We start from the raw sequence: 23528 nt of genomic DNA, 5'->3' as shown, positions 1-23528 counted from the left end.
CTACCAGCCTGCCGTGTCTTGGAGCAGGAGCTAGCTCCCACGCTCGCTGCGTGTGAGAGCGTGTTGAGCCCAGGGGCTTTCATCCTAACCGCCGTCCTCGGTCTTGGGCGACAAATTATCGAGTTCCCACTTGTTCCATGGCTATCATTCTCCCTCTCGCGCCGGTGGTGCACCCACACCCCTCACCATCTTTTCGATCATCTGTCCGCGTACTTTGTCCTTGGCCTCGCCCATTCCCAGAGCCATGTACGCCAGTAGCGGCGGATGTCCGACGTACGAGGCGTAGCTGTCGCGCACGATATTGTTGGTCCACTCGTGGCGGGTTGTATCAGCATGGCCCGTGCCAACATACTTGGCCTGAAGGGTTTCGAGCTGTTGCAAGGTGCGGAGCTTGTCGGCCATTGAGTGGGAGATGCAGTATAGTCAAGGTAAACAATGCGACTGGGTATGGAGGTGGGAGAATAACTCGATGCGCAGATCATCGTGGAAGATTCGGAAGATGTTCGCAAGGCTGCTCGGCCGGGCTGACGAGGCTGGAACTTTTACCCCTTCCGTGGCCCGATCGGGTCAGCCACTCGCGTTTCAGAGACGCGTGGAAAATAGGACGAGTCTTGGTCCTGGTCAATTTCCCAGGTGAGTCACGCTGCTACCGATGTAAACACTGGCGTGCCTGAGTCGGTGGCATAGCTCCAGGCATTCTCCGGTGCTTGTGTTGAGTCGCAGCCCGCGGTCTCTGAGGATCACAGAACCAGGTAGAGTGCTGCAGAATTCAAATGATGAGGGCTGTATGAAAGGCGAGCTTTTGGTACTATTACGTGCCTCAGAACGCCTGGCGAATCTCCAGTGTCGAATACCGCAAGGAAAACTGAATCATTGTGGCCGCTAATTGTAGAACTCATCGATGAACTCAGGTCTGCGAAATGGTCTCTGGAGGACACTTTCGACCGTGTACCCCTGGGACAAGCCTGCAGCGGTAGTACTGCATCAATTTACAACTTCCTATATAGTCTCCATCAACGTCTCAACGCTCCCCGTCGCCATGCATCAGCGGCAAGCTGTCCTCCGGTACCCAAAGAGCACCTAAAGATACCTATCCTAGACGATTGCCAGAGGTCCTCGAATTGCCTGATGGCAGGCTCATATCCTATGGCGAGTATGGCTCACCATGTGGGATCACGTGGAAGAGGTCCTGACCGATATGCTCAAGGACAAAGTAGATTGTATAACACCAAGTGACTAGCAGGAGTTGCTTGGGGAACGTTGCATTCCTCTCATCCTACCGAAGCCTTGGAACTTGGGGGCGTTTGATGCCTGTCTACCCCTCCACCGCAGATCTCTTCTCCCCACCAAGACCCCGGCCCTCGGTAACAACACCATGCGCTGTTGATGCCGTATCGGCTGTGGGACTCTGGCTCTCCTCCCGGAGGAGTCATGCGGATACCACGCTGAAGAATTAGACCTCCGATCTCGTTGCGGACAGTCCACAGAGCTACCCTTAAACCCTCTCTGGCAGAGTTGCTCCGACTCATCTTCTTCTCTGGCGATTGTCGTGTATGCAGGGCTGAACACTCCGAACCTCGGATAGAGCTCACTGACAGCTCTCCAAAAAAGCCTTTCCGCTCTTGCATATACCGTCATCGCTATCCGTCCCAACCCCAGCGATGAATTCCTCTCGTATATTACTGCCACGCGCAGCTGCGTCCCTCCGTCCTCGGACGTTCACCTCCAGATCTGCCGCGTTCTCTTGCCTCTCCCGCGCCATGGCCTCACAAACCAGCTCGCGCCTCGCCGCAGAGAGCGCTCGCATATATGCCTCCCCAAGCTCCTCCTCAAACACCGGCAGCGGCAGTCAGCAACAGACCCGCAATGCCTCCAGCAGTGCTTCTGAGAGCCGCACAAAAATCAAAGTCAAGAACCCTGTCGTCGAACTGGACGGCGACGAAATGACCCGCATTATCTGGGCCGACATCAAAGAGAAATTTATCTTCCCATACCTCGATATCGACCTCAAGTACTACGATCTTGGACTGCCTTACCGCGACGAGACCGACGACCAAGTCACGGTTGACGCCGCCAATGCGATCTTGAAGCACTCGGTCGGCGTCAAGTGCGCGACCATCACGCCCGACGAGGCGCGCGTGAAAGAATTCAACCTCAAGAAGAGTTCGTCCCCATACTCCCAGTGCAGTTTCTCTTGCTAACATCCGTTCAGTGTGGCTCTCACCTAACGGCACAATCCGTAACATCCTCGGCGGCACCGTGTTCCGCGAGCCGATTGTAATTCCACGCATACCGCGCCTGGTGCCTGGCTGGACGAATCCCATTGTTATCGGACGCCACGCCTTCGGTGACCAGTACCGGGCCAAGGACATCGTGGTGCGCGAGGCTGGCACTCTGCAGATGACCTTCCACCCGGCGTCCGGCGGGCCGGCGCAAAAGATCGATGTCTACAGCTTCAACATGAAGGGTGGCGTTGCGCAAACGCAGTACAACACCGACGACTCCATCCGTGGGTTCGCGCACGCCAGCTTCAAGTTTGCGCTCGAACGCGGCTTCCCGCTGTACATGAGCACGAAAAACACCATCCTCAAAGCCTACGATGGCCGATTCAAGGACATTTTCGAGGAGATCTACGAAGCCGAATACAAGTCCCAATTCGAGGAGAAGAAGATCTGGTACGAGCACCGGCTCATCGACGACATGGTGGCACAGATGATCAAGTCCGAAGGCGGCTTCGTCATCGCCATGAAGAACTACGACGGAGACGTGCAGAGCGACATCGTCGCGCAAGGCTTCGGCTCCCTGGGTCTCATGACCTCGCAGCTCATCACGCCCGACGGCCTGACGTACGAGAGCGAGGCCGCGCACGGCACCGTCACGCGCCACTACCGCGAGCACCAGAAAGGTCGGGAGACGAGCACCAACCCCATCGCCAGCATCTTCGCGTGGACGAGAGGGCTGGTGAAGCGCGGCAACCTGGACGAAACGCCCGAGCTGGTCACGTGGGCCGAGAGTCTCGAGCGCGCCGTCGTCCAGACCGTCGATGAGGATGCCATCATGACCAAGGATCTGGCCCTGGCGTGTGGCAAGAAGGAGCGCGAGGCATGGGTCACGACCAGCGAGTTCATGCAGGCCATTGAGCGCCGCTTCAAGAAGAATTTGGCGGCCGAGGGGCTGGAGAAGAACACTTGAGCGGCTGGCCTGGGCCGTCCCTTTGTCTTGCATTGCGTGGGGTTAAGAAGAGATGACGGGCGTGCAGAACACTACGATTGGGAACATCAGATCAGCCCTCATGCGCGAGCCGGGGCAGAGGAGGAAATGCCGCCGGGTCGACCATACTGCCGTTCGCTGGTCTGGAAAGGTCGCATTGCATGGATGATAGACCCTCATGTCGGTTAGCTAATCGATGCGCAACCGGCCGCATATGTGCCTTTTGGCAACAAAGAAGATCGAAGGGCGTCGTCCCACACAAGCTTTGGTTGCGATGCCTAGACAGGAATTTCTGGTCTTTTCGCACTCTAGTGTAGATATCTCTGGAAATAAACAAGCATACGGAGTACATGCAGTGGTGTCGCTCAAAAACTCGGCCTCCTCCGTTCACACTCGCGCAATTATTGAATATCAAAAGACGTGTTGTCGGTGGAGACTGTAGTCGAATAGCTGATGAACATTCAGGTGCCTAGTAGTAGTACCTAGCTGCAATTCTGCGGCTGCGTTCGCAGGCGTTCCACAAGAGAGCCTCGAATTCCAATCTGGCTTGCAACCAAGAGGCCGCCACACGACTTGCAATGCGGTCCGAAGAGAACGAAACGCCTCCGCCCATCCGTCTATCGCTTTGCAATTGGAAAACCATCCTACTCGTCCCCTCGTCATCATTGGGCAGCCGCATTCACCGGAAGAAGCATATACACACGCGCTCAATCTCGACTCCGCTTTTCTCAATTGTGAGCGGCAGATAAGTCAGCGCATTTACTTCTTCTTGGGGAACTTCGGCTGCCCGATGTCGCTGCCACGCAGCTTGACGCCCAGCACGCGCTCCATGGCGCCCAACACCTTCTGGTCTGGAGTTGCAGAGCCCTTCTCCATATCCTGAACCACCGTCACGGTCGTGTTGCACTTGGTAGCAAGATCCTTCTGCGTCATCTTGGGCTCTTTGGAGTTGCGGGCTTGGATGATGGCCTGGCCGACCTGGGACCCCACGGTCTTGGGCTTGATGATCTCGTCTGATCGGTCGACTTTTGTGAGGTGCTGGCCTTCGCTGTTGGCTTTCTGGTTTGATCCTGTCAGTACTACTGGCTGGGGGGACGAGTGTCGAAAGCATGACAACTTACAGTATTGGTACCGCCATACTTCTTCTCTGTGCCAATAATGGCGCCTGATCGCTGGGCGGCATTTATGGCAGACTTGCCTTTGACGACACGCTCACGGTCGACGGCGGCGCCACCTCCACTGCGGACTTTGCTGCCGATGCGGGTGACGCCTTCCCAGTCATTGTCGGCCATGATTGCGGCTAATGGGGCTGAGGTGGCGGTGTGTGGGGTCGGCGGGGTCGTTGATGTCGACGAGATGGTAGAAGGTTTGAGACCTGATCGTTGGAGGAGGCCGGATAAGAGGTAGAGTCAAAGGACGGATGCAATGTGTGTGTATGGAGGGAGACAAAGGGAATGCAGAGTCGTGGCTTCAGTGAAATAAAAAGCAGTTCCCAGAGGTAGATCAGCGCAGGCAATCGATCACCTTCCAGAATCGCCTTCTGCGGCGCATGACTCCGCCAAGACCGATTGAGTCATCCTCGGGGGCTGCCCCCGCCTAAATCCGGGCGGTGAAACGAGGCAGAATTTTGAGCCCTCTGGCACAAATGAGGCTGAGGCCCCCTTGGTGCTTGGAGAAGCCGACGACCTCGACAGGAGGAGGGCGCTGCTACAACGCACGAGTGCATTGAATGTGCATGGTGTCTTCTTCCAGGCATCTCGTCTGTCTGAGACTGAAGGATTCGTACTAGTAGGCTTTGTTCTGATGTGAATATATTTGGGACCCACAGGTGGTCTCAGACAGAGGAGCCAGACTGATATTGTCCAGATCTTGCTTCTCTCTACTACACGTACCAAGTCTATGTCCATTATCAAGCCAGTAAGCCCTTACAGCTGGGCCCATCCAAGAGCTAATATGAAGGCTCTCGTTCGTAAAATCTTCTCTCCAGTGTCCCTTCGAGGGTGAGACTGGTTGAGAGCTGGGCATATTTGGTAACCCTTGCCGTGCTTGCTTGTTACCTGGGCTTCCTGGACCGCAGGGGAGCTGAACCTCCCAGTAAGCTCTTGTAGCAAACGCTGGAGCGGGGGTTGCGTGCTAAGTCGCCGCAACAGCAAGGCTGGAATCGTGGCAGCAAAGTCGCCTGTGACTCGGCGGCGGACGAGCAACCGCACACACGGACGCGCAGGATCGGCAAGATGTGACTGACTCTTTGAGCGGGCAAAATGGTCTCACAACCAAGCCAATGCGGCTACAGGTGTCGGATCCCCTCAGCCGTAAACATAGTCCCCGTCTCGCCATATCCGCTCGAGCCAACACCTCAGGGGCGGGCTCAAGACAAGACGACATCGGCTGGCTGTATGTGCCACACGCCGGAGATCGTAGTGCGGCATTTCGCTATCGTGATCCGCGGCCGAGCACGTTCATTTCGTCGCAGCATTGCTTCAATTGTTGCCTTTAAACCAGCAGGCTAGACTTCGTCTAGACCCATGCACACACTTCATCAGCAATCCGGAACGCTGACGGGGATGTTGTACGGAACGCTTGTAGCCAGTCCACTAAGACTGGTCTCTTTGAACTCGTCTTTCATGCCTTTAGCTGTGAGACGCATCGCGCCGATGGCATCGTCAAGCGAGACCTTCTGCAGCCCAGCCACGGAATTCAGTGCAAGATTGGCGCTCGAGACGGCCTTGATCGCTCCCAATGCGTTGCGTTCAATACACGGTGCTTGGACCAGTCCAGCAATGGGATCGCAAGTCAGACCCAGATTGTGCTCGATTCCGATCTCAGCGGCCTGTTCGATTGTCTCGGGCCCTGCACCCATACAAGCAGCGTATGCACCGGCTGCCATAGAGCAAGCCACGCCTACTTCGGCCATACAGCCACCTTCAGCCGCAGAAATGGTGGCGCCGCGTTTGAATAGAGAGGCTATAGCCGCGGCTGTTAGGAGGAAGATTGGAATGTCTCGTTCTGGATCATCGCTAACGAACTCGACGACGTATTTCAGCACTGCTGGGATGATGCCCGCGGCTCCGTTTGTTGGTGCGGTTACAACGCGGCCGCCAGCTGCGTTGGTTTCATTCACCGCTATAGCATAGACCGTGAGGTAATCCATTGCGGCCAGCGTGGCACTGCGTGGAGGGGAGACTGATATAGGGTGGTGAGGGGATCCGTGCATTCGAGGTGGCGCTCGACGCCGTTGCTTGGACAGTCCACGTCCTGATACTGGAGCTTGGCTCACAGCTGCTTCCTTCCCTTCTATTGCCAGCGCATCCTGCGCCGCAGAAGACGCAGGTTTCTGCAACTGTGGCCAGGTTGCCGCCGGCTGTACTTGGGCGTGCTCTGGATAGAGTCCGCGGGTAAGCTGCTGATATAAAGCCGGTGCTCTTCGCCGCAGCTTTAGTGATCCAGGTAACGCTGCATGTGAGGGCGCTTGAACCCCTTCTCGGATACAGTTATCCATGACATCCCAGAGATGAAAGAGCTTGTCGAAGATTTCGTGCTCTTGTAGCCCGAGCCCCTTTTCGTTCTCGAACATCACTTGGGCAATGGTGAGATTGTGCTTCTTGCAGATCGCCAAAAGGTCATTGCCGGTACGAAAGGGGTAGGGTGTGTGTCGGGTTTCACTGCTGGGTGGGCCTTGCTGATCGACTTCTAAATTCTCTGACATTTTCTCGGGTAGCATTGGCTGCTGTACTTGGTCGGATGTCGCTGCTCGGTACGAGTCGTAATCCAAGCCTGATCTGCGTTCCTCTGCCGCATCGGACCGCTTGATCTCCTTGTAGTACAGGTTTTCCGAAAGAGCGGCAGGTTTAGCCTCTGAAGAGTTGGGTTCTTCTGCTCGATCGATCTGGCTCTCGCCGTTGGCTCCTTCCGCAGCGGGTTCTATCTCTGGCAGAATACCGGAAGATGCAGTTGCCATGCGTCCATTGATGACGAAGCCTCCGCCGACGCTGAAGAGATCGTTCGTGGCAATCATGTCCCCACTCTCGTCAAACACTCTAAATCGCATGCCGTTGCTGTGTGTCGGTAGTTTGCGGCTCCATTCCCAAACAAAATCACGACCATAGTCGAAGTCGATCTCGCGGGCTTCGCTCGATCCTCCGCCAAGACGTAGTTTCTTGCTTTCCTTGATCTCAACGTAGCGTTTGGGGACGTAGGCTGTGTCTACCGATTCTATGTCGGCTCCCTCGAGGCCAAGAAGCAGGGCACTGGGCGTCATATGGCCTTCACCGGTGAGTGCCAAGCTGCCGTAGATGGATATGCGAATTCGATGGACCTTGTGCAACAGACCGGCTTCAACCAGATCTGTGACAAAGATGTTGCCGGCACGCATCGGACCGACCGTATGAGACGAGGATGGACCAATGCCCACAGAGAAAAGATCGAAGGCAGAGATGATGGCGTGCTCCTGGTCTCCATCTTCGGGCATATCAGACGCGGCATCTTGTCCTCCGTCGCTATCCCGGGAGGTCTTCGCAGTGGTGCTCAGATCTCGCAGCCCAAGGCCACTGCCAGGGTCAGCTTCAGCAATAGCTGTGGCGGTTCGCAATCGAGGCCTCCTTGCCCAGCCATGCCCACCATATTGAACGCCTGTGACGTACGTCCTGCTCAGACTTGCGCAACGGCCGGGCTTCGCTAATCGACTGAGCAGTGCAGCAGTCTGGAAGCGTTGAGCCATTGCAACAAAGAGAGAGATGAGAAAGTTATCAGGTACAGTCGAGCTTGGTAATGAACATATCGTGGTTGGGGTGAAGGTACCAGCAGTGACGCTAACCCAAATAGAGAAATCTGGTCCTCTGGCACCCGGGGAAACCCGCCAAGCTCCCGGAAGTGTTCACTCCAGGTGCCTGGATCCCGACCGATTAGGTAAATCGAACCCAGCATTTTTACAGAAGCCAGGAGAATGATATCCTTGCCTCACTGAGCTTATTTCAGCCTTTGATTCGTTGCGATCGAAGTAAAGCTCACAAGGCATTCGCACGAGATTGAACCACTGACATCTTTGGTGAGAGCCTGGTACCGGAGCCTATCGAGTTTGCGCCATTAGCCCGGTGAATACCTGGGCCTCTTCGCGCCCTTCGAAGCAGACATATACCAACCAACCAGGCCCGGGCTATCTGCCATAGACGCTATCAACGCCCTGCTCACTTGTAGTAGCCAGAGTAGCAATATCTGCCTCTCACTGCGTCGGAAAGGTGCCGTCGAGAGTGGGTGGACCCTGTGCATCACCGTCGTCAGTAGATTGTTCGCCATAACCCTCTTGAAAGAAGGATTGATACTTACCATACGGACCAAGTTCCGATTGGTGATTTTCCATGTTCCATCCCCTTGTCTTGCCCATAGATCCTGATACTGGGCCTTGTCAATGAGGACTTGGCTGTTGTTGACCGGGTTCGTCACTCCGGCGTAGGGCGTAAAGAAGTGCGTCGCCTGAAAGTACGTCACGGACACGGCGGTATTGCGCCCGCATATGTGGATGTACTGGGATCCATAGTGATGCTGAGTCGAGGCGAATGAAGTGACACCTGGCGGCAGAGTGTCGATAATTGCCTGCACGCCATCGAGAACACCGATGGGGTCGGAATAGTTTGCGCGCACATCCGTGGTGAATACTTTTCTTAGTGCTTCGAAGTTGCGTCCATCAAGAGCGAGGGCGTAGAGTGCAAGAGTCTGACGGATTGCCTCAATGCTGTAGGGATCCACGACTGATGAAGCAGGGAGCTGTTCAGCCAGTTCGTATGTGCTCACTGGTCCGGGTGAGATGTTTGGACATCCAAAACTAGTGGCAGATGAGGTCTGACTGGTTGTTGTAGTGGTGTTGGAATCAAGCTGAGCACACGTGGATGGTAGAGCCACAAGGCCAGCAAAGCTCCAAGCGAGGCTGATACGCATGTTGAGTCACTTGTAGGCACCTGGCTACCCGTGTGGCTGCCGATGGTGGTCCTCGTTTTTATCGCTGCCTGGATGAAATGCTTATGGGATGGGGTCCTGTCAGACCAGAGAAATGAGCATGCGAGACCGAGTATCAAGCTTGCGTCTTCAGTGAAGAAAGACCTGGAGATGTCAAGGTAGTAATCAAAGAAGAGTGAAGAAGACGATGACCTAGTAATGCAGCATGAGGGCTGGTTAAGGTCTTATTGAGCTCATCTGCTCCTGGCTCATCTCCAGCATAGGTCGGGGTACCTTGGGAAAAAATTGTAGTCAATAGTCGGGCACGTAGTCTCGCTCCAAATATGATACAACCTAATTCAAGGTTCTACCGTGTGGCTCGCTTTCATAACGTGAACGCGTCCCGAGCTTGATTTCGCGTAGCATGCCGTTAGATTGTGATCGGGTTGACGACCGGACCGATGTGACTCTGAATGGGGCCAAACAGCTGGCAGAAGGCAGGGATTAAAAGATAGACCTGCACTCGGCATTGATGGGGCAAGAGACCACGATCATCTCACTCAAAATCATTCTCAGCCGCTCTAGGCTGAAATGTATCCATTTGATGATGCGACGAGCTGTCAGCAGGGGCGCTGCTCAGCCTAGTCTAGCATGAATGCCTGGAAATGCCAGGCAGATCCAAGCTCACAATCTCGTCGTCCCGACATATTCAGCACCAGGGTTTCCTGCTTGCTTAGCTGGAAGAAGTGGGCGCTCTTTGGAGCCTTCGGGAGCTCACAAATCAGTCTCAAATCGTTGCGAGATCCTTTTCATGGCTAGGATCTCTGAACCTGCTTCAACCCTGGCTTGGGCCGGACCTGGTGCGGCCTCCAGCTTAAATCGTGGCCATGAAAGCTCGTCATACACGGAGGCGTCGTAATTCTTTATCCTCGCCACCGTTGACGATAGCCCAGCAGCGCCGTATAGCTGAGAGTCTTGGCCCATCTCAAAGACCACAACACAAACCGGATAACACTCTTTAGAGAATCAGAGCTGTATCAACTGAATGCGCCGCGAAAGCTTGGAGCAATCTATATTGCAGACTGGTCCGAAAGGATTGAGTCTTGTATTGGATGAATAGCCGAGCTTCCGACTTTGCGGCAGGGCAGCAGATACGACGTTTCTGTCAGTAGCCGCAACAACACTGATCCACGACAAGAGCCTGGCAATAGAGGTCAATTCAAAACCGAAAAGACCAATCGGAGCCGCAGCTTTTGACGCTTCTTCATGTCTGACCAAGATCTCTTGCGAGTGTATTTCTGACTTTCTGACTTCCGGCAACGTGTACAGCACTCGAGACCTACCAGCAGTAATCGTCCGTGACCACGTTTGCCCACCAGAAGATGTAAGGATGATACAGATGAACCTCTTTCTGTTTTCAGCTTGTCCGGGGCTTCGTGGTCGCCTTACGGCCCCCATGCCCAGCCGGGGCGCTTAGAGCGGCGACGACCGTGGACTGGGGTTGCCGCAGCTCCGAACCTGCCAAGATGTCATGAAGCACTCAGTCGAGGTCCCGGAAATGGACCATCTTCTCAGACGCCAAGGTGATCAGGCAGAGAGCCAGCGAGTCGACGAAGGACGTCCCACTGCGACCTTCGACGGAGAGGAAGGGCAGTGTGTAGGCGGTCCTGGTTCCGTGCCCCTTGTACGGCGCTTCAGCTGCGTTGAGTTCTCGGCCACTCTCTCCATTTCTTTCAATAACCAGCCGTACATTCCATTCGTGTGCTATTCTACACCCCATTTTGTGTGCTAGTCTACCTCTCATTTATGTGCTAATCTACATCCCGTTTGTGTTCTATGTACTACATTTACCTTGCTGCCACATTTTGACATTCTTGACGGTCAGACCACGCTCGTTTCCCGTTCCCCAACTCGGTTCCCAATCCGATCTGGCTAGTTGATGTGTCAGCATAGATTTTGAGAGGTAATAGGTCACACTGGACTCACCGCCGTAGAAGTCAGAGGCTGCAGAGTCTCTTCCGTCAACCCATGGCTTGCTACCAACCCCGTCCCTGTATAACATGTGTCAGCGATGGTGAAACACCGGAGCAAGGCTGCCAGAACGTACGAGAACCAACCATTGCGACTTCCAACCGCAACATTGAGAATCAGGTAGAACTTTTGATCGAAAGGTGCATTCTTGTTTCCGCTGATGTACCAAGGATTGGTCAGTAGAGTACCATTTTCGTAGGCACCTTGGAACTGGCCGCGTTGCCATAGATTCTGTTTCTTGAAGTCGACGTAAAGAACTTGCTGAAGTCGATTGTCGACCCATGTGTAAAGGTAATCTTTTGACCATTCCAGACCGAAGGTATGGAAGCCTTCCGAATAGTCTGTTCTTTGAATTTTGTGTTTTTGTGTAGTTCTGAAAAAGTTGTCGGTCTTCCACGAGGTACCTGACGTGTTTCAGTTCAACAAGATCACTCTCGAAACCGAGACTGAATTTTCGCTCACCCCAATGGATCGTGCTTGAGACTGTTTCTCTTCCGCCGTTTCTGTAGCCACGTGCGTTACCGCGACTTTCCATAATATCAATCTCGCCACTCAGCGGCCAGATTCCATATACAGAATCTTCGGGCATCATCCAGATTGCCGGCCAGAGCCAATCGCCCTTTGGCACCTTGGCCACGACTTCAACACGACCATACTGGATCGACTTTGCACCTTGCGTAGTAAGGCGTGCTGATCTCACGGGGTTTATGATTACGTGGGAGGAAATGTTAGTGTTCCTGCTGCATGCAGCGGCATAGTATTGACCCTTTTCGTCGGCTGTGCATGACCCGTCACCATTCTTTGACTGGCCCAAGTTCAAATGATAACTGGTCCACAGGTTAGAATCCTTCAGCAGCCCAGGGGTCGTGCAACTACTGACTCATCGTGTATTTGGCTTTCAGTAATATCGGTTGTGGCAGTTGTGAAAGTGGGAACGATGTGAAGTCCATCTCCATCAGTGAAGGCGTTTCGGTCATCGGTTGTTGTCCAGTCAAATGAGCCCGTACCAAACCCATCAAGTTGCACTTCATGACTCCAGATGGATTTATCGAGGTTGCTGAAGGAATCGTCTAAGACTAGACAATACTGCAAAGATAAACACATGTGTTAGTGAACCACAGTCAGACGCAGAATGGGAAACCGAACCTCGTGGTTGGGAACGCCGACCGCGATCCTCCAGTTCACAACAGCGCTGAGGGCTATCGCAAGGAGAAGCCCTCCAAGGATATACCAATTGCCCTTGCGAGGCGCTTTGTATTTCTTGTCCGCAGTCCAAGGTTTCTCAATCCTGCTTTATGTCAATGATGCTCGAATAGTTAGGGAGGGGGCACAGATAGAAGAGCAACTAACTTTCCGTCCAGCAGATAGGTCTTGAACTCATGGTTGCGCCTACCACTCATACGATAGCTGTTGAGGCCTCGGAAGAGATCCTCCTCGGAATCGTTTCGGGAACGGCTGTAGCCATAGTTCTCTATCGATGCGACCTCGCTGTTGCTGTGACTTGGCCCCTGGGGGCTGAGATGACTTGCTTGATGCCCTGCATAGACGAAGTCGGGGTCGCGAGAATTTGCAATCGGCGATGTCATCTTCTCTCACGTCTTTGCCCGAGACTGACTGACACGCAAAAGTCGTAAAGGTGACTGCGAGACAATGATAATGTAGCGGCATTCAACTATTGCGTAGAGCTGTTGTTGGCGGTTCACCAAAATCGATCGGCATGGGTGGCAACTTTCATGTGTTCTTACAGCATGTTCTCATGAGACACGCTCGTGAGTCGTGAGACATACGCTCGACGCGCAGGACTGTCACTGAACTCCAGATTAGTACTGGCTGAACGTTACCGGTGTGCGAAACTAGCTCTGGAAACGTTGATCTCATGTTATCGCAGGCGCATGTCCAGCCATGCCAGCCACAAGATTACTCTCGGTGCATGAACCCTGTACGATGCTCAATTGGACAGTTCAGAAGTTGACCGTGAAATTAAAAACCGTTAGCGAGGAACTGAAAACCAGGTTCCAACAACATGGGTGATATTCTTATCGCACTTGAGGGGGGGTGCCAGGCGATGTCGCTTGAGAAAGCAGACACAATGTCTCTGAGCAGTGCTGATCCGAGTTGATGACCTTCTGACTGTGAGATATCATTGGTAAAACAAGCAGAGTCATGGTGGTGATCAGCGATATCGATGTTTCAGACCTTCTGATTTACCGTCTAGGTCTTGCGTGGCGAGCTGACAATGTGCTGTCACTGCTGTGTCGCAGGCCAGAGGTTCATGAATAGCCTGATTTAGAGGTTGTACTTCTGACACCACGCAGTGTCTCAGACCAGAAAGTAATAGCCACGGGATCCCCAGGTTTAACCTGCGGAAGCTTCTTTATCCGGGGTTTGGCACGCCAAGGTGGAACTCGTATTTGTTCCTGCAGTAGGAACATATCCAATCATCACGGCAGTCTAAGATTTGCCGAACGTGACTGTCCGTCTAAGCGAGACGCGCGAAGTTCAAGGGCTGGGCTAGATGCACGCGACTATGCCTTTGCAATCAGGCAATGCGGGAAGTCTACACTTCGCACTCAGGGGTGTCCGTGGATAGTAGCCAGCCCGGGAGATGGCGAAAAGCCATCGTAACGAATCTTCTCAGTTCATCTGTAATTCATCGTTCTTCTTTTGGACAAGGCTCGGTGCACTCGACGTGTCAGGCTGATGTAGAGACCAAGCTTCTTTGCTTCTACCAACAACACCGATGGCTTCATTCACGGAGGCAGGTGCCTCTACGCCTCTGGCGAGACCTCAATATCTGCATCTTTCGCAGCCGAACTCTTCAGCAGTGTCAGTGTCAAGCCATCGGAGCAGGCGCTTGGACAAAGCCAACTTCGATGAAGCACTGAGGCACAGAACGGTAAGAGCTTTCGCAAATGCTAGGAAAGCTGAGCTAATCGGATCCTAGATGACAAAGTTCCTTTATGGAAAAGGTGTTGCCAATGGTTGGTTCGATACCAACCTGCCAAAGAGACCACTCGGTGTCCTCCTGCGTCAATCCAATGGCACGTACAGCGTCGAGCCACAGGATCTTCCGGAAACGATAGTTCGCACGGTTGCAAAACTTGGCGTTCAGGCAGCTTTTGCCATTGCTACAGATTCCACAGAGGCGATCTTCGATGTCATTGGTGACGAAGATCATGGAATCATGCTTGGTGATGGCCAGGATCTCCAAGTCGTCGACCGCATGGCCAACCTCATGAGAATTGGGCTTGCTCAGGCACGAAGATTCCCCTACGCGGCATTAATCAGAAGCGAGAGAATTCTTCTAGTATGGCATGACGAAGTTGACAAGGTGTTGCAACAAGCGGTCGCCACGGAAGAGCAATTGATGAAACTAGTGAGTTCCGACAACCGAGACAGGTATATATTGTCTGGCAGCCAGAAGATTGCTGACTGAACATTAGATATGGGGGGACGGTGCTTTTACCACCGCCCATAACACATCCAGAGCTTTGACTGCGAGTTCCCTGAGCGTGTGGGACAAATCGAAGAGGGAGGGATTCACAACCGAAGTCACAGAGATCTCAGACTTGGAAGAACAAGAGCTCGAAAAAGAATCCCTCGACCGCCCAGTGAAGCTCTATGGCGCTATCATCATGGCTTGTTCGGTATTCTTCCTGGTCTTCCTCATATTTGGCTACACCACATCCCATCTCGTCCTCGAGATGCTGACAGACGGCGATCGCATGCGATTCGTCTGGGTTGTCTTCGAGCCACTAACCCTAATCGTGGCTATGTTCTTCTCTCTGTCTCTGATGACTTATGCCTTCCAGCTTTTTGGACCCATCACTGGTCTTTTTACCAACACACGATTCTTCTCAAGCAAGAGACCAAACCTCAAGCAGGCGTATGATCAAGGATTCACTCCTCCACGAGTTACAATACAAATGGCTGTTTACAAGGAGTCAATGGAGCTGGTAGTTATTCCAACGGTCCGAAGTCTGATGGCTGCAGTCTCAGACTATGAGTTGAAAGGAGGAAAAGCCAATATTTTCATCACAGACGATGGCCTCGGGTACCTACTTCATAGCGACCCTGCTGCCGCACAAGCTCGTATCGAATGGTACGAAGCGGCCAACATTGGGTAAGCCTCATACACAGCTGCCGAGCAACTCCTTTACTCACTTTCACCACAGTTGGGTAGCCCGACCAATGAACGGCGAGAACGGATACTTTCGCACCGGGCGATTCAAGAAAGCCTCAAATTCGAACTTCTGCATGAATTTTGCCAATAGGGTCGAGCAAGCTCTCACAAGACTCGTGCATGCCCACAGCCAAGTCAGAGATGGAAGCCCAGTCTTCATCGACCCGGCGGTAGAGGACGTTCTCTATCATCAGGCTTTGACAGAAGAACTGGCTAAGGACAGTCGAGTCAAAGCCGCTGGAAACATCCGTATAGGTGAAGTCATCCTCATGTGTGATTCCGATACTCGGGTGGTAAGTTCACGGACGCCTGGTTGCGAGTATTGAGCTGACGTGTGCCCTCAGCCCCGGGACTGCCTGATCAGTGGTGCGGCAGAGATGTTCCTCTCGCCAGAAGTTGCTGTCGTGCAACACCACGCCGGTGTCTACCAGGTGTCCGGTGATTTCTTCGAGAACGGTGCTAGTTATTTTGCCAAAATGTGTTACGCGCAGATTCGGTTCCAAGTCAGCAATGGTGAATGCGCCCCTTTCGTCGGCCACAACGCTTTTGTGCGCTGGAAAGCGCTCCAAGACGTCGCAATAGATACGGATGATCCAAACTATGTCATGTACTGGTCTGAACATCACATTTCCGAAGATTTCAACATGAGCATCCGACTTCAAAGCGCCAACTGGGTCACTCGATACGCTTCCTATCATCAAGACGAATTCAAGGAGCAAGTCTCTCTGACGATATACGATGAAATCAGTCGATGGGAAAGATACTCTTACGGCGACAGTGAACTCTTGTTCAATCCTATTTGGACCTGGCTCTGGAGAGGACCCTTCACTCGTCTTTTCAGGAAATTTTTGTTTTGCGATATGCATTGGTCTTCGAAACTTAGCATTATATCATACATGACTTCATGTGAGTATCTTCACTCGCGGATAGTGGAATCACGAGCTGACACTCTTGTCTCACAGACTATGCCATCGGTAGTGGCTTCTTCTACACTATTGCCAACTATGTTGTGGTTGGCCTTTACTGGAACGAACTGGACAAATTTTACACCTCCTCATGGTCCATCTTTCTTTCCGTGGTCCTGGTGTTCTGGATCCTCAGCAACATCGCCCTAGCCATTATGCGATTTCGCATCGGCGAACGATCATTCTTTAGTTCGCTCTGGGAAAATTTCAGATGGCAGCCGATGTACTGCTTCTACTTCTATGGCCTCAGCTTTCACGTCAACAAAGCTTTGATCGCCCACATCGTCGGGTACGAAATGACCTGGGAAATGACCAAGAAGGAAGTCGAGAATTCAAACTTCTTCAAGGAGATCCCAAAGATTGTGAGCAAGTTCAAGTACATGTACCTTGTTATGCTTCCGCTTGCTGGTGGCGTGATATACATGGCGTTGTTTGCACCACTGGCATGGAGGATTACACAACCTGTGGCGATCGTACCGATGGCTCTGATGATTGTCTGTCATTGCAGCTTACCTTTCGTCCTCAACCCGCACATTGTCAGCGCCGTTGATCAGTATGCTGTTGACGACAAAAGCAATATCGAGAAGGCATGAGGGGTTATAATGAAGGGCATTACACGAATTGCGGTTTGCATGCCCATACACGATATACGACTGGGTTACAACTGGATGGCGACATCCAAAATTAATTTTGTGAAAGCTACATAGACAACAACAAAATATATCAATGTCATATTAAGATTTCGCATTAGTCCTCTCTACATACCTCCACACTACGTCGGGTACTCACACGAGGCGCAGTAACAGCCCTGATCTGCCGCGAATAATTTGAGATCGTGTCGGGCCCTCATTGAGCCCAGGTGAGATGGGGACAGTCAGCTTTCACGAGATGTCACGAAGACATCGAAATGATCTGGCCAAGAAATCTGTCAAACGATGAGGGTAGCCTGCTTCCAGCTATGGCAAGGCGCCTGCACGACTCTCCCAGGCAGAACATGGTGAAGTCGGTGCCTCTTCGCAACAGATTCCTCTCGACCGTCGCCAGTGATCAAGTTCCCTGACCACCGGAACGGGGTATGAGAGATCTCATTGTGCAGCCATTTTTCGAACTTCCTCACGGTGGATCCGCCGCGAACCGCTGACACCTTCACCGTGAGCGTCCTTGCTCCGCACACTACCTAAACTCTCCTCAACATCATCATGTAGCTTACGGCCGAAGCTGATTAACGCGCCGTACATCAATAGACCGCCAACGGTTGACATGACCACGGCGGGTACTTGACGGGCTGCTGAATTTGCCACCAGGAAGGGCAGAGCTGTTCTGCTCTGTGTCGGCATATGCGTACATCAAGTGTGTTCTCTCGCATAATGCCCCAATCCTCTTTGGCTATGCGGACGGGGAGATGTCATTGCAGAAATTGACGAACGTTGAGAGATGACTAGATGCGATGTGTCTGAAAGAGAAAGAGCAGAAAGGATTGGAACACTGCACCTCGAAACTCCGGGCAAAAATTGAGCGTCTATGAAGGCAACTCAAGCGAGGAACGTCGCCGGTTAACGGGTCCCGAACTACTCAAAGGTGACAAAGCATTTGGATTAACCCACATGCTTCAGCATGTGTCGACCCGAGCATATGGGCACTTGCGCGAGTCTATCGTGACGGAGTTGCCATGTTTGAGAATTTAACAAAACGATTCGACCTTCTTAGCTCTGGGCGTACCAAAGAATGCTGAGCTCTCCAGATCCCCGTAGAGTAGCGCTTCGGTTGGATCTTCGTTCCATCGATGCGACAATGCTGCATAGGGCCTTTTCGTTTCGTCTGCAACGAATTCGAGCTTCATTGTGCTGATGTTTAGGAGATACATGCCGGGTAACAGCAGACCAGGAACGCTGCTGAAGTCCAGGCGCCTTCAAATGGGGCAAGCCCAGGCACAACAGACGCCTTTTAGGCTCCCGAGTTTGGTTAGATAGCTTAGTGTCCCCATCCAGGCAGTGAAGAACTTGGCCTCACTTGCGGATGATGGGCCACGCACTCTTTCCCAATTTATTGTTGACTATCAAATTCAATGTTTTGGTCTATCATTTAATCGTCATTGACTGGTCTCTGTGTGTATCAACACACTCAAAATCGACGCAAACTTGCGTGAGATCTGCCAATGTCCAATGCGTTGTAACAGATCAACAAAGTTATACACAGACTTGGATCCATCACCACCCGTGGACTGAGGCTCTCTAGCGGTCCTTATCGATGACGTGACGTTGGTATCGAAGAGCTGAAGCTCGGGGAACGTGCAAGGGAGTGATTGATTTCCTCCATCGCCATATTTGGCTTGACAAAATAGGCAGACTGCACTGCAGAACATAGCCCGGGGAACATGAATTCCAGGCTCAGAAGTAAGACGAAACCCCTCAAGGCTCTTCTTGATGGCGAGTGCATGGGCGACGCTCCGCTTTGCATCATCCGATCTCGCCCACTCAATAGTTTTCGCCAGATCCGAAGGCCTCAGCTCAGGTCCATCACGACCGACACTCTTTTCTAGCAGATTCATATCGGCATAAAGGTTGATGAAATTGAAATGCCAGAGAATGAGATTCCCACCTCGCAGTGGTTCCGCTGGGCTTGCGGAAGAATTCTGACCATACTGTCTTCGAAATGCCATAAGACATGCGTGAACGCTATGAACGTAATCTTCGGTAAGCGTCTCGTCTATCCTGGCTTGCAGAATGGCCGAAAGAACATCTTCTAATGTCGAGTATATCGAGAAGTGGCAGTTGAGAGGTATCGAAAGGAGTCGCTCATGAAGGATTTCTGGGATTGTCGATCCAGGAGAGACTTCGGAGGACGGCGTGGCAAGGTCGCTAGAACCATCTTGAGAAAGAGCCGCCCACTCAAGGAAGTTTGGTGCCAAGAACAAAGCATCGGTCTGAGCGAGTGACATTCTTCGAGGGTTCAAGGGCAAAAAGGCTTCGTGGTGGAGAGTGCTGGCGATTTCAGCATCATGAATGCGTATAGCCAGTCCAAGTCGGATTTTCTCCTCAGTTTGTGCCCATTTTCGCCATCGCGCCTCCAAATCCTGGTCATTCAAAGGTTGATGATACTCATGGAAGATCTTCGACCGCCGAGCCCATGCAACAATAGTACCATGGAATGTATCAACGAGTACCAGATGCTTCCCTTGACCAGTCAGCAGCCCGAAGGTCTGGCCTAACAACGCAGCTTGCATCATGGCGAATGTGTCATCTGGACCTCTGCGCATGAGCATCTCCCAGTTAGAGAGAATCGCTTTGTTTAAGCGTTCAAATAGTCTGATGCCCCTCGGAACAGCATCAGGATGCCCAGTGAACAGGCTGCCGATTGAGCACATCGACAGTAATAGCACCGCATTCGTTTTCGAAGGGCGAAAAGTTGCAGCATGAACGATGGGAAAGACAGGATGGAAGCGCTCGAAATAGGTCCTGACACATAGGTTCAAGAAGTCGGCGGAAGGCAAATTCTCGTCTGGGATTCGAATTTGCAGTCTGCGATGCAGGGATTGTCGATAGTTATCGTCAACGTCCTGACTCTGACCTGGTAAAGGAGTCGTGTAGCCGGACACCCCTGCCTCATTTGTTTCACCATTTTCAAGGTGTGTGTGCCACGACTGCTGCAGATCCGCAATAGCCTTACTCTTGCCGTGGGCGGCATCAACTCTGATTATCCCAGGATCCGAGTCGTCAATGAGGAAAGGCCAGTCACGTAGAAGACTGTCGTCGAGATTACCGTACGAGAGCCAGTTCACAGAGCCGAACGTTGTCTGATAGTTATCCCAGGAGGGATTGTCGTGGACACCGAGACTGGAGCTCCAGTGAGATGGTCCAGCGGACCTTGTGTTGAACGGATTTTGGGGCTCCAGCGAAGCCTCATATGGTGTCATGGGCATTCCATTGAGACCATCTAGTACCGAGACTCCGATGTTCGGATCATGACTCGAGGTACTGCTTAGAGGCTGGTCGTTAGGAGACTGGTTCAACATCCTCTGATCTTTGCTCGATGCGGATGGTGGCGGTGCGTCATCCCTATGCTGGTCTTTGGTGTGCCTGAGCAGTGAGTCACTGTGGCAGTGAGCAGTGGCTTCAATTCAATGGCCGGTGAATGTACTTGCGTCCGTATTTCCTACCACAATACTGACACTCAAAAGGCTTCTCCTTGGTGTGCGATCGAACATGACGTTCGAGGTGCTCGGTTTTGGAGAATGTCCGTGCGCAGACAGGGCATTTGCGCTTGCTGTCCCGCTGATTTCGTCTTTGCTCTACAATGGTCTCACGTGAAGCCATCACAAGCATCAGCACAATCTTGTGTGCAATGTAAAAGTGCTTTGTGGATGTGGCGGGGAAGAGGGAGGTCATGCTGGGCCGGGAAGCGGGGAAGCATGGGAGCTATCAAGCTAGCCTAAACTGGAACTTGCCCATGGGGATGTTTTCGGGCCAATTTCAGCGTCCAGGTTCAGATCTCTTGGATCATTATCCAAGATCCGATGTTTACCAAGTGCACATTTCACAATTTTGCTGCTCTAGTTACTAGTATGTTAGGCGTTTTCTTTCTGCAAACACGCATCGCTACATACTTGATCTCGTCCAGTATTGAACCCAATCTCTGGACAGATGGCTCTTAATGACGACATCTTGGGCTCAAACCATTGTTTTGGCCGGACTATCAGGGTGTGAAGACTAGATAAAATTCTGAGCAGCATACTACGGCAAAAGTGCCACAGCCAGACTATCGAGAACAGTTCTCAGCTCTGTGACTGTTTCGCAGGCCGCATATATGAACCTATCAGGCCTGATAACAGCCAACTTCATTCCACCAATATCTTTCGAGATTCGGTAGGGGTCGTAATACTTTGGTGGAGGCCGGCCTCGACATAGGTCGGTGCTGGCAGTAAATTCTTCAGCTGTAGCCACTCGAGCGATGAGCGCGCCACCCCCATTTAGTTGCTGTAGCTCTGCGGCGTTGACATTATGAGCTTGGACTATACCTGTGGTCTCTTCTGGCAGCAGGAAGTTGTTCTTAGGCAGCTTTCGAACTTCCCTCAAGAGTTCTCTCGCTTCAGTGACCGATGTGGGTAGCAACAACAGCTGAAATAGTCCCTGCTTCTTGGAGGCGAATATCAAGTCGTCGCTAAAGTAGACACTTTCCGAGATCGGATTCCAGGCGTAGACTTGGGGTAGCAACATACCCCCGGGGCCATCTGGTATGAAGGGAAAGCCTGCCTGGTGTTTGTAACGAACCATGCCTGCAGCTCTTGGGCCTTTTTCCAGCATTCTTCGCCAGCTCGGTATCATCTGCATAAGCCATAGGGACCAGTCTCGAACGAATGCCTTCAGTATGTTGCTCTGTGTGACATATTCTCCGTTTTGAATAGTAGCAGCAAGCGATCGCTCGAGCTGCTGCTTTCTTTCCAAGTACCATGCTCTGATCACTTCAACATGGTTAGCAGTGGGTTCTCGATGCAGTAAAGTAAGTCGCCACGCCAAACCCAGCACATCTCGAAATCCAGAAGTAATTCCCTGTCCTCCAAATGGCGGGAAAACGTGTGCGGCATCTCCTGCAAGAATTACTCGACCAGCTGCCCATCTGTTACAACTTCTCGCTTGGAATGAGAATGGCCGAGACCTGAGGACCTCGATACAGTCTTTCGGGAACCTCACGTCCTGTCGGAGACCGTATCGATGTGCAGGATGAGTGAGATAAGGGAAGATAATTTTCTCGGTCTCTGTTGGTGTTGCCATAGTCATGGCATCTTCCCCAGCACGGACGACGAATTCAAACCTCCATAGTCGGTCTTCCGGTAGTCCAAATCGCCCGCAGACGGCGGGACGGGTTGGCTTGCACAGGAATCGGAATTCGGATGGAAAGAACAGGTCGTAAACCTGAAGTGGTGTGTATCCCAACGCCCAGAGAGGGAACTCGGGATGAGTTTTCTCGGTGGGCAGCGTGATTTTCCAGTTCAGTGCGACCCATGTCTCCTCATAGTTTGTCCTAGGATCTATTAGCGACATCCTGAGTTTCATGCAAGGACTTGCCCTTCGCATTTATCCATCGTAATGCCACGTGGCTCTAGATACTTCTTGCGCACATATCCCGTCTTCCCATCTGCGCCGACCAGGAATTTGCTCTGAATGGTCTTCGACTGGCCCGCAGAATCAACGTATTGTATTGTGACTCTGTCCTCATCTTCACTGATACCAGTAACGAGACATCTTGATCTCAAATGAGAGTACGGGTTCTCTGCGATTGTATCTCGAATTGCTTTTTCAAGCGCGGGCTGTTTGTGGCACACGAAAGCGGGATGGCCAGTGCCACCCTCGCTGGTGCTATTGTTGACAGATAAGAATGGTTGTTTGTAGAAGTCGTTGTGTGATCCACTGACGAAGTTGAATCTTGTCATAGCTGCGCAACTTAGTTTCTTGCACTAGCATGCTCGAGCAACTCACTTGAACCTATCTCAGTAAAGACTTTGTCGTAGACGCCAATGGCTTGTAATGTTCTGATTCCATCCTCATCAAGCGCGATGCCGCGTGGATCGGTCGTAATGCCTTCTTCGCGCTCCAACACGATGTTTGGAACTCGAAATAGCCCCAATAGTGCGGAGAGCATTGCACCGGTAGGCCCTCCTCCACAAATAACAACTTCCGTCTGTTCCGCCATGATAAAGGAATAGTCACGATGTTGAGAAACAGTCAAACTTGAGGCTGTCGTTGAGACGCTGAGCCCAGGGATTGACCCAGCTCAGACGATTCACCTTTTCTAGGCCGCAGCCCCATGTTTTCGACCACTATCTACAGACACTGAATGTGGAGAGACACTTAAAGCCATCCCGGATTGTGCATATCCCGCCTGGAAAGGTGGATCGCATTAACCGACCATGAAGAAGCTTGCGGGGAAAGTCGTCGCGTCCCTGATCCGGTAAGTGACTGGCGGGACCCTCTTTAGCTCCATCGACTTCCCCACAAACACTGGGGTTCCATGCGGGACGCTACCAGGGTACGGAAAATGTCCGAAGTTGGTCCGGTTTTTCGGTTGTCGTGAGTTCTGAGGAGGCATACGGCTTGAATGCGATTGCCTCGAGCGAAAGTCTTGCTATAGCATCTGAAGAATAGCTCAATGGTACTAGAAATTTTTTGAGAAGCCGTGATCACTATTTGAAGGCACAGCAGCGTTACCAGCCATTC

General features: G+C 52.3%; 9 protein-coding genes across 9 annotated transcripts; 2 read left to right on the top strand and 7 right to left on the bottom strand.

The window, feature by feature from the left end:
• Positions 1-144: 144 nt before the first annotated feature.
• Positions 145-402, bottom strand: HMPREF1541_03292 (uncharacterized protein; the record flags this gene model as incomplete). The annotated part of the gene is made up of 1 exon (XM_008717644.1): positions 145-402. One exon carries the CDS (start codon positions 400-402, stop codon positions 145-147), a length of 258 nt encoding a protein of 85 aa, XP_008715866.1.
• Positions 403-1760: 1358 nt separating this feature from the next.
• Positions 1761-3192, top strand: HMPREF1541_03291 (isocitrate dehydrogenase [NADP], mitochondrial; the record flags this gene model as incomplete). The annotated part of the gene is made up of 2 exons (XM_008717643.1): positions 1761-2163; positions 2213-3192. The coding sequence occupies 2 exons, from the start codon at positions 1761-1763 to the stop codon at positions 3190-3192; spliced, it is 1383 nt and encodes a 460-aa protein (XP_008715865.1).
• A 777-nt stretch (positions 3193-3969) lies between these two features.
• HMPREF1541_03290 (uncharacterized protein) lies at positions 3970-4502 on the bottom strand (the record flags this gene model as incomplete). The annotated part of the gene is made up of 2 exons (XM_008717642.1): positions 3970-4269; positions 4332-4502. 2 exons carry the CDS (start codon positions 4500-4502, stop codon positions 3970-3972), a joined length of 471 nt encoding a protein of 156 aa, XP_008715864.1.
• A 1247-nt stretch (positions 4503-5749) lies between these two features.
• HMPREF1541_03289 (L-serine ammonia-lyase) lies at positions 5750-7927 on the bottom strand (the record flags this gene model as incomplete). The annotated part of the gene is made up of 1 exon (XM_008717641.1): positions 5750-7927. The coding sequence occupies one exon, from the start codon at positions 7925-7927 to the stop codon at positions 5750-5752; it is 2178 nt and encodes a 725-aa protein (XP_008715863.1).
• Positions 7928-8428: 501 nt separating this feature from the next.
• HMPREF1541_03288 (uncharacterized protein) lies at positions 8429-9141 on the bottom strand (the record flags this gene model as incomplete). Its single annotated transcript, XM_008717640.1, has 2 exons — positions 8429-8467; positions 8533-9141. 2 exons carry the CDS (start codon positions 9139-9141, stop codon positions 8429-8431), a joined length of 648 nt encoding a protein of 215 aa, XP_008715862.1.
• A 1878-nt stretch (positions 9142-11019) lies between these two features.
• On the bottom strand, positions 11020-12755 carry HMPREF1541_03287 (uncharacterized protein; the record flags this gene model as incomplete). The annotated part of the gene is made up of 7 exons (XM_008717639.1): positions 11020-11066; positions 11125-11189; positions 11246-11573; positions 11632-11996; positions 12050-12255; positions 12316-12457; positions 12520-12755. The coding sequence occupies 7 exons, from the start codon at positions 12753-12755 to the stop codon at positions 11020-11022; spliced, it is 1389 nt and encodes a 462-aa protein (XP_008715861.1).
• A 1358-nt stretch (positions 12756-14113) lies between these two features.
• Positions 14114-16910, top strand: HMPREF1541_03286 (uncharacterized protein; the record flags this gene model as incomplete). Its single annotated transcript, XM_008717638.1, has 5 exons — positions 14114-14545; positions 14613-15292; positions 15345-15645; positions 15697-16258; positions 16315-16910. 5 exons carry the CDS (start codon positions 14114-14116, stop codon positions 16908-16910), a joined length of 2571 nt encoding a protein of 856 aa, XP_008715860.1.
• A 1496-nt stretch (positions 16911-18406) lies between these two features.
• Positions 18407-20702, bottom strand: HMPREF1541_03285 (uncharacterized protein; the record flags this gene model as incomplete). Its single annotated transcript, XM_008717637.1, has 2 exons — positions 18407-20408; positions 20455-20702. The coding sequence occupies 2 exons, from the start codon at positions 20700-20702 to the stop codon at positions 18407-18409; spliced, it is 2250 nt and encodes a 749-aa protein (XP_008715859.1).
• A 345-nt stretch (positions 20703-21047) lies between these two features.
• Positions 21048-23004, bottom strand: HMPREF1541_03284 (uncharacterized protein; the record flags this gene model as incomplete). Its single annotated transcript, XM_008717636.1, has 3 exons — positions 21048-22322; positions 22376-22746; positions 22791-23004. The coding sequence occupies 3 exons, from the start codon at positions 23002-23004 to the stop codon at positions 21048-21050; spliced, it is 1860 nt and encodes a 619-aa protein (XP_008715858.1).
• Between the last annotated feature and the right edge of the window lie 524 nt (positions 23005-23528).

This window comes from Cyphellophora europaea (assembly GCF_000365145.1).
Source record: "Cyphellophora europaea CBS 101466 unplaced genomic scaffold supercont1.3, whole genome shotgun sequence".
Taxonomy (NCBI): domain Eukaryota; kingdom Fungi; phylum Ascomycota; class Eurotiomycetes; order Chaetothyriales; family Cyphellophoraceae; genus Cyphellophora; species Cyphellophora europaea.
The sequence above is the reverse complement of the archived record's forward strand: the minus strand, read 5'-3'. Positions and strand labels throughout refer to the sequence as shown.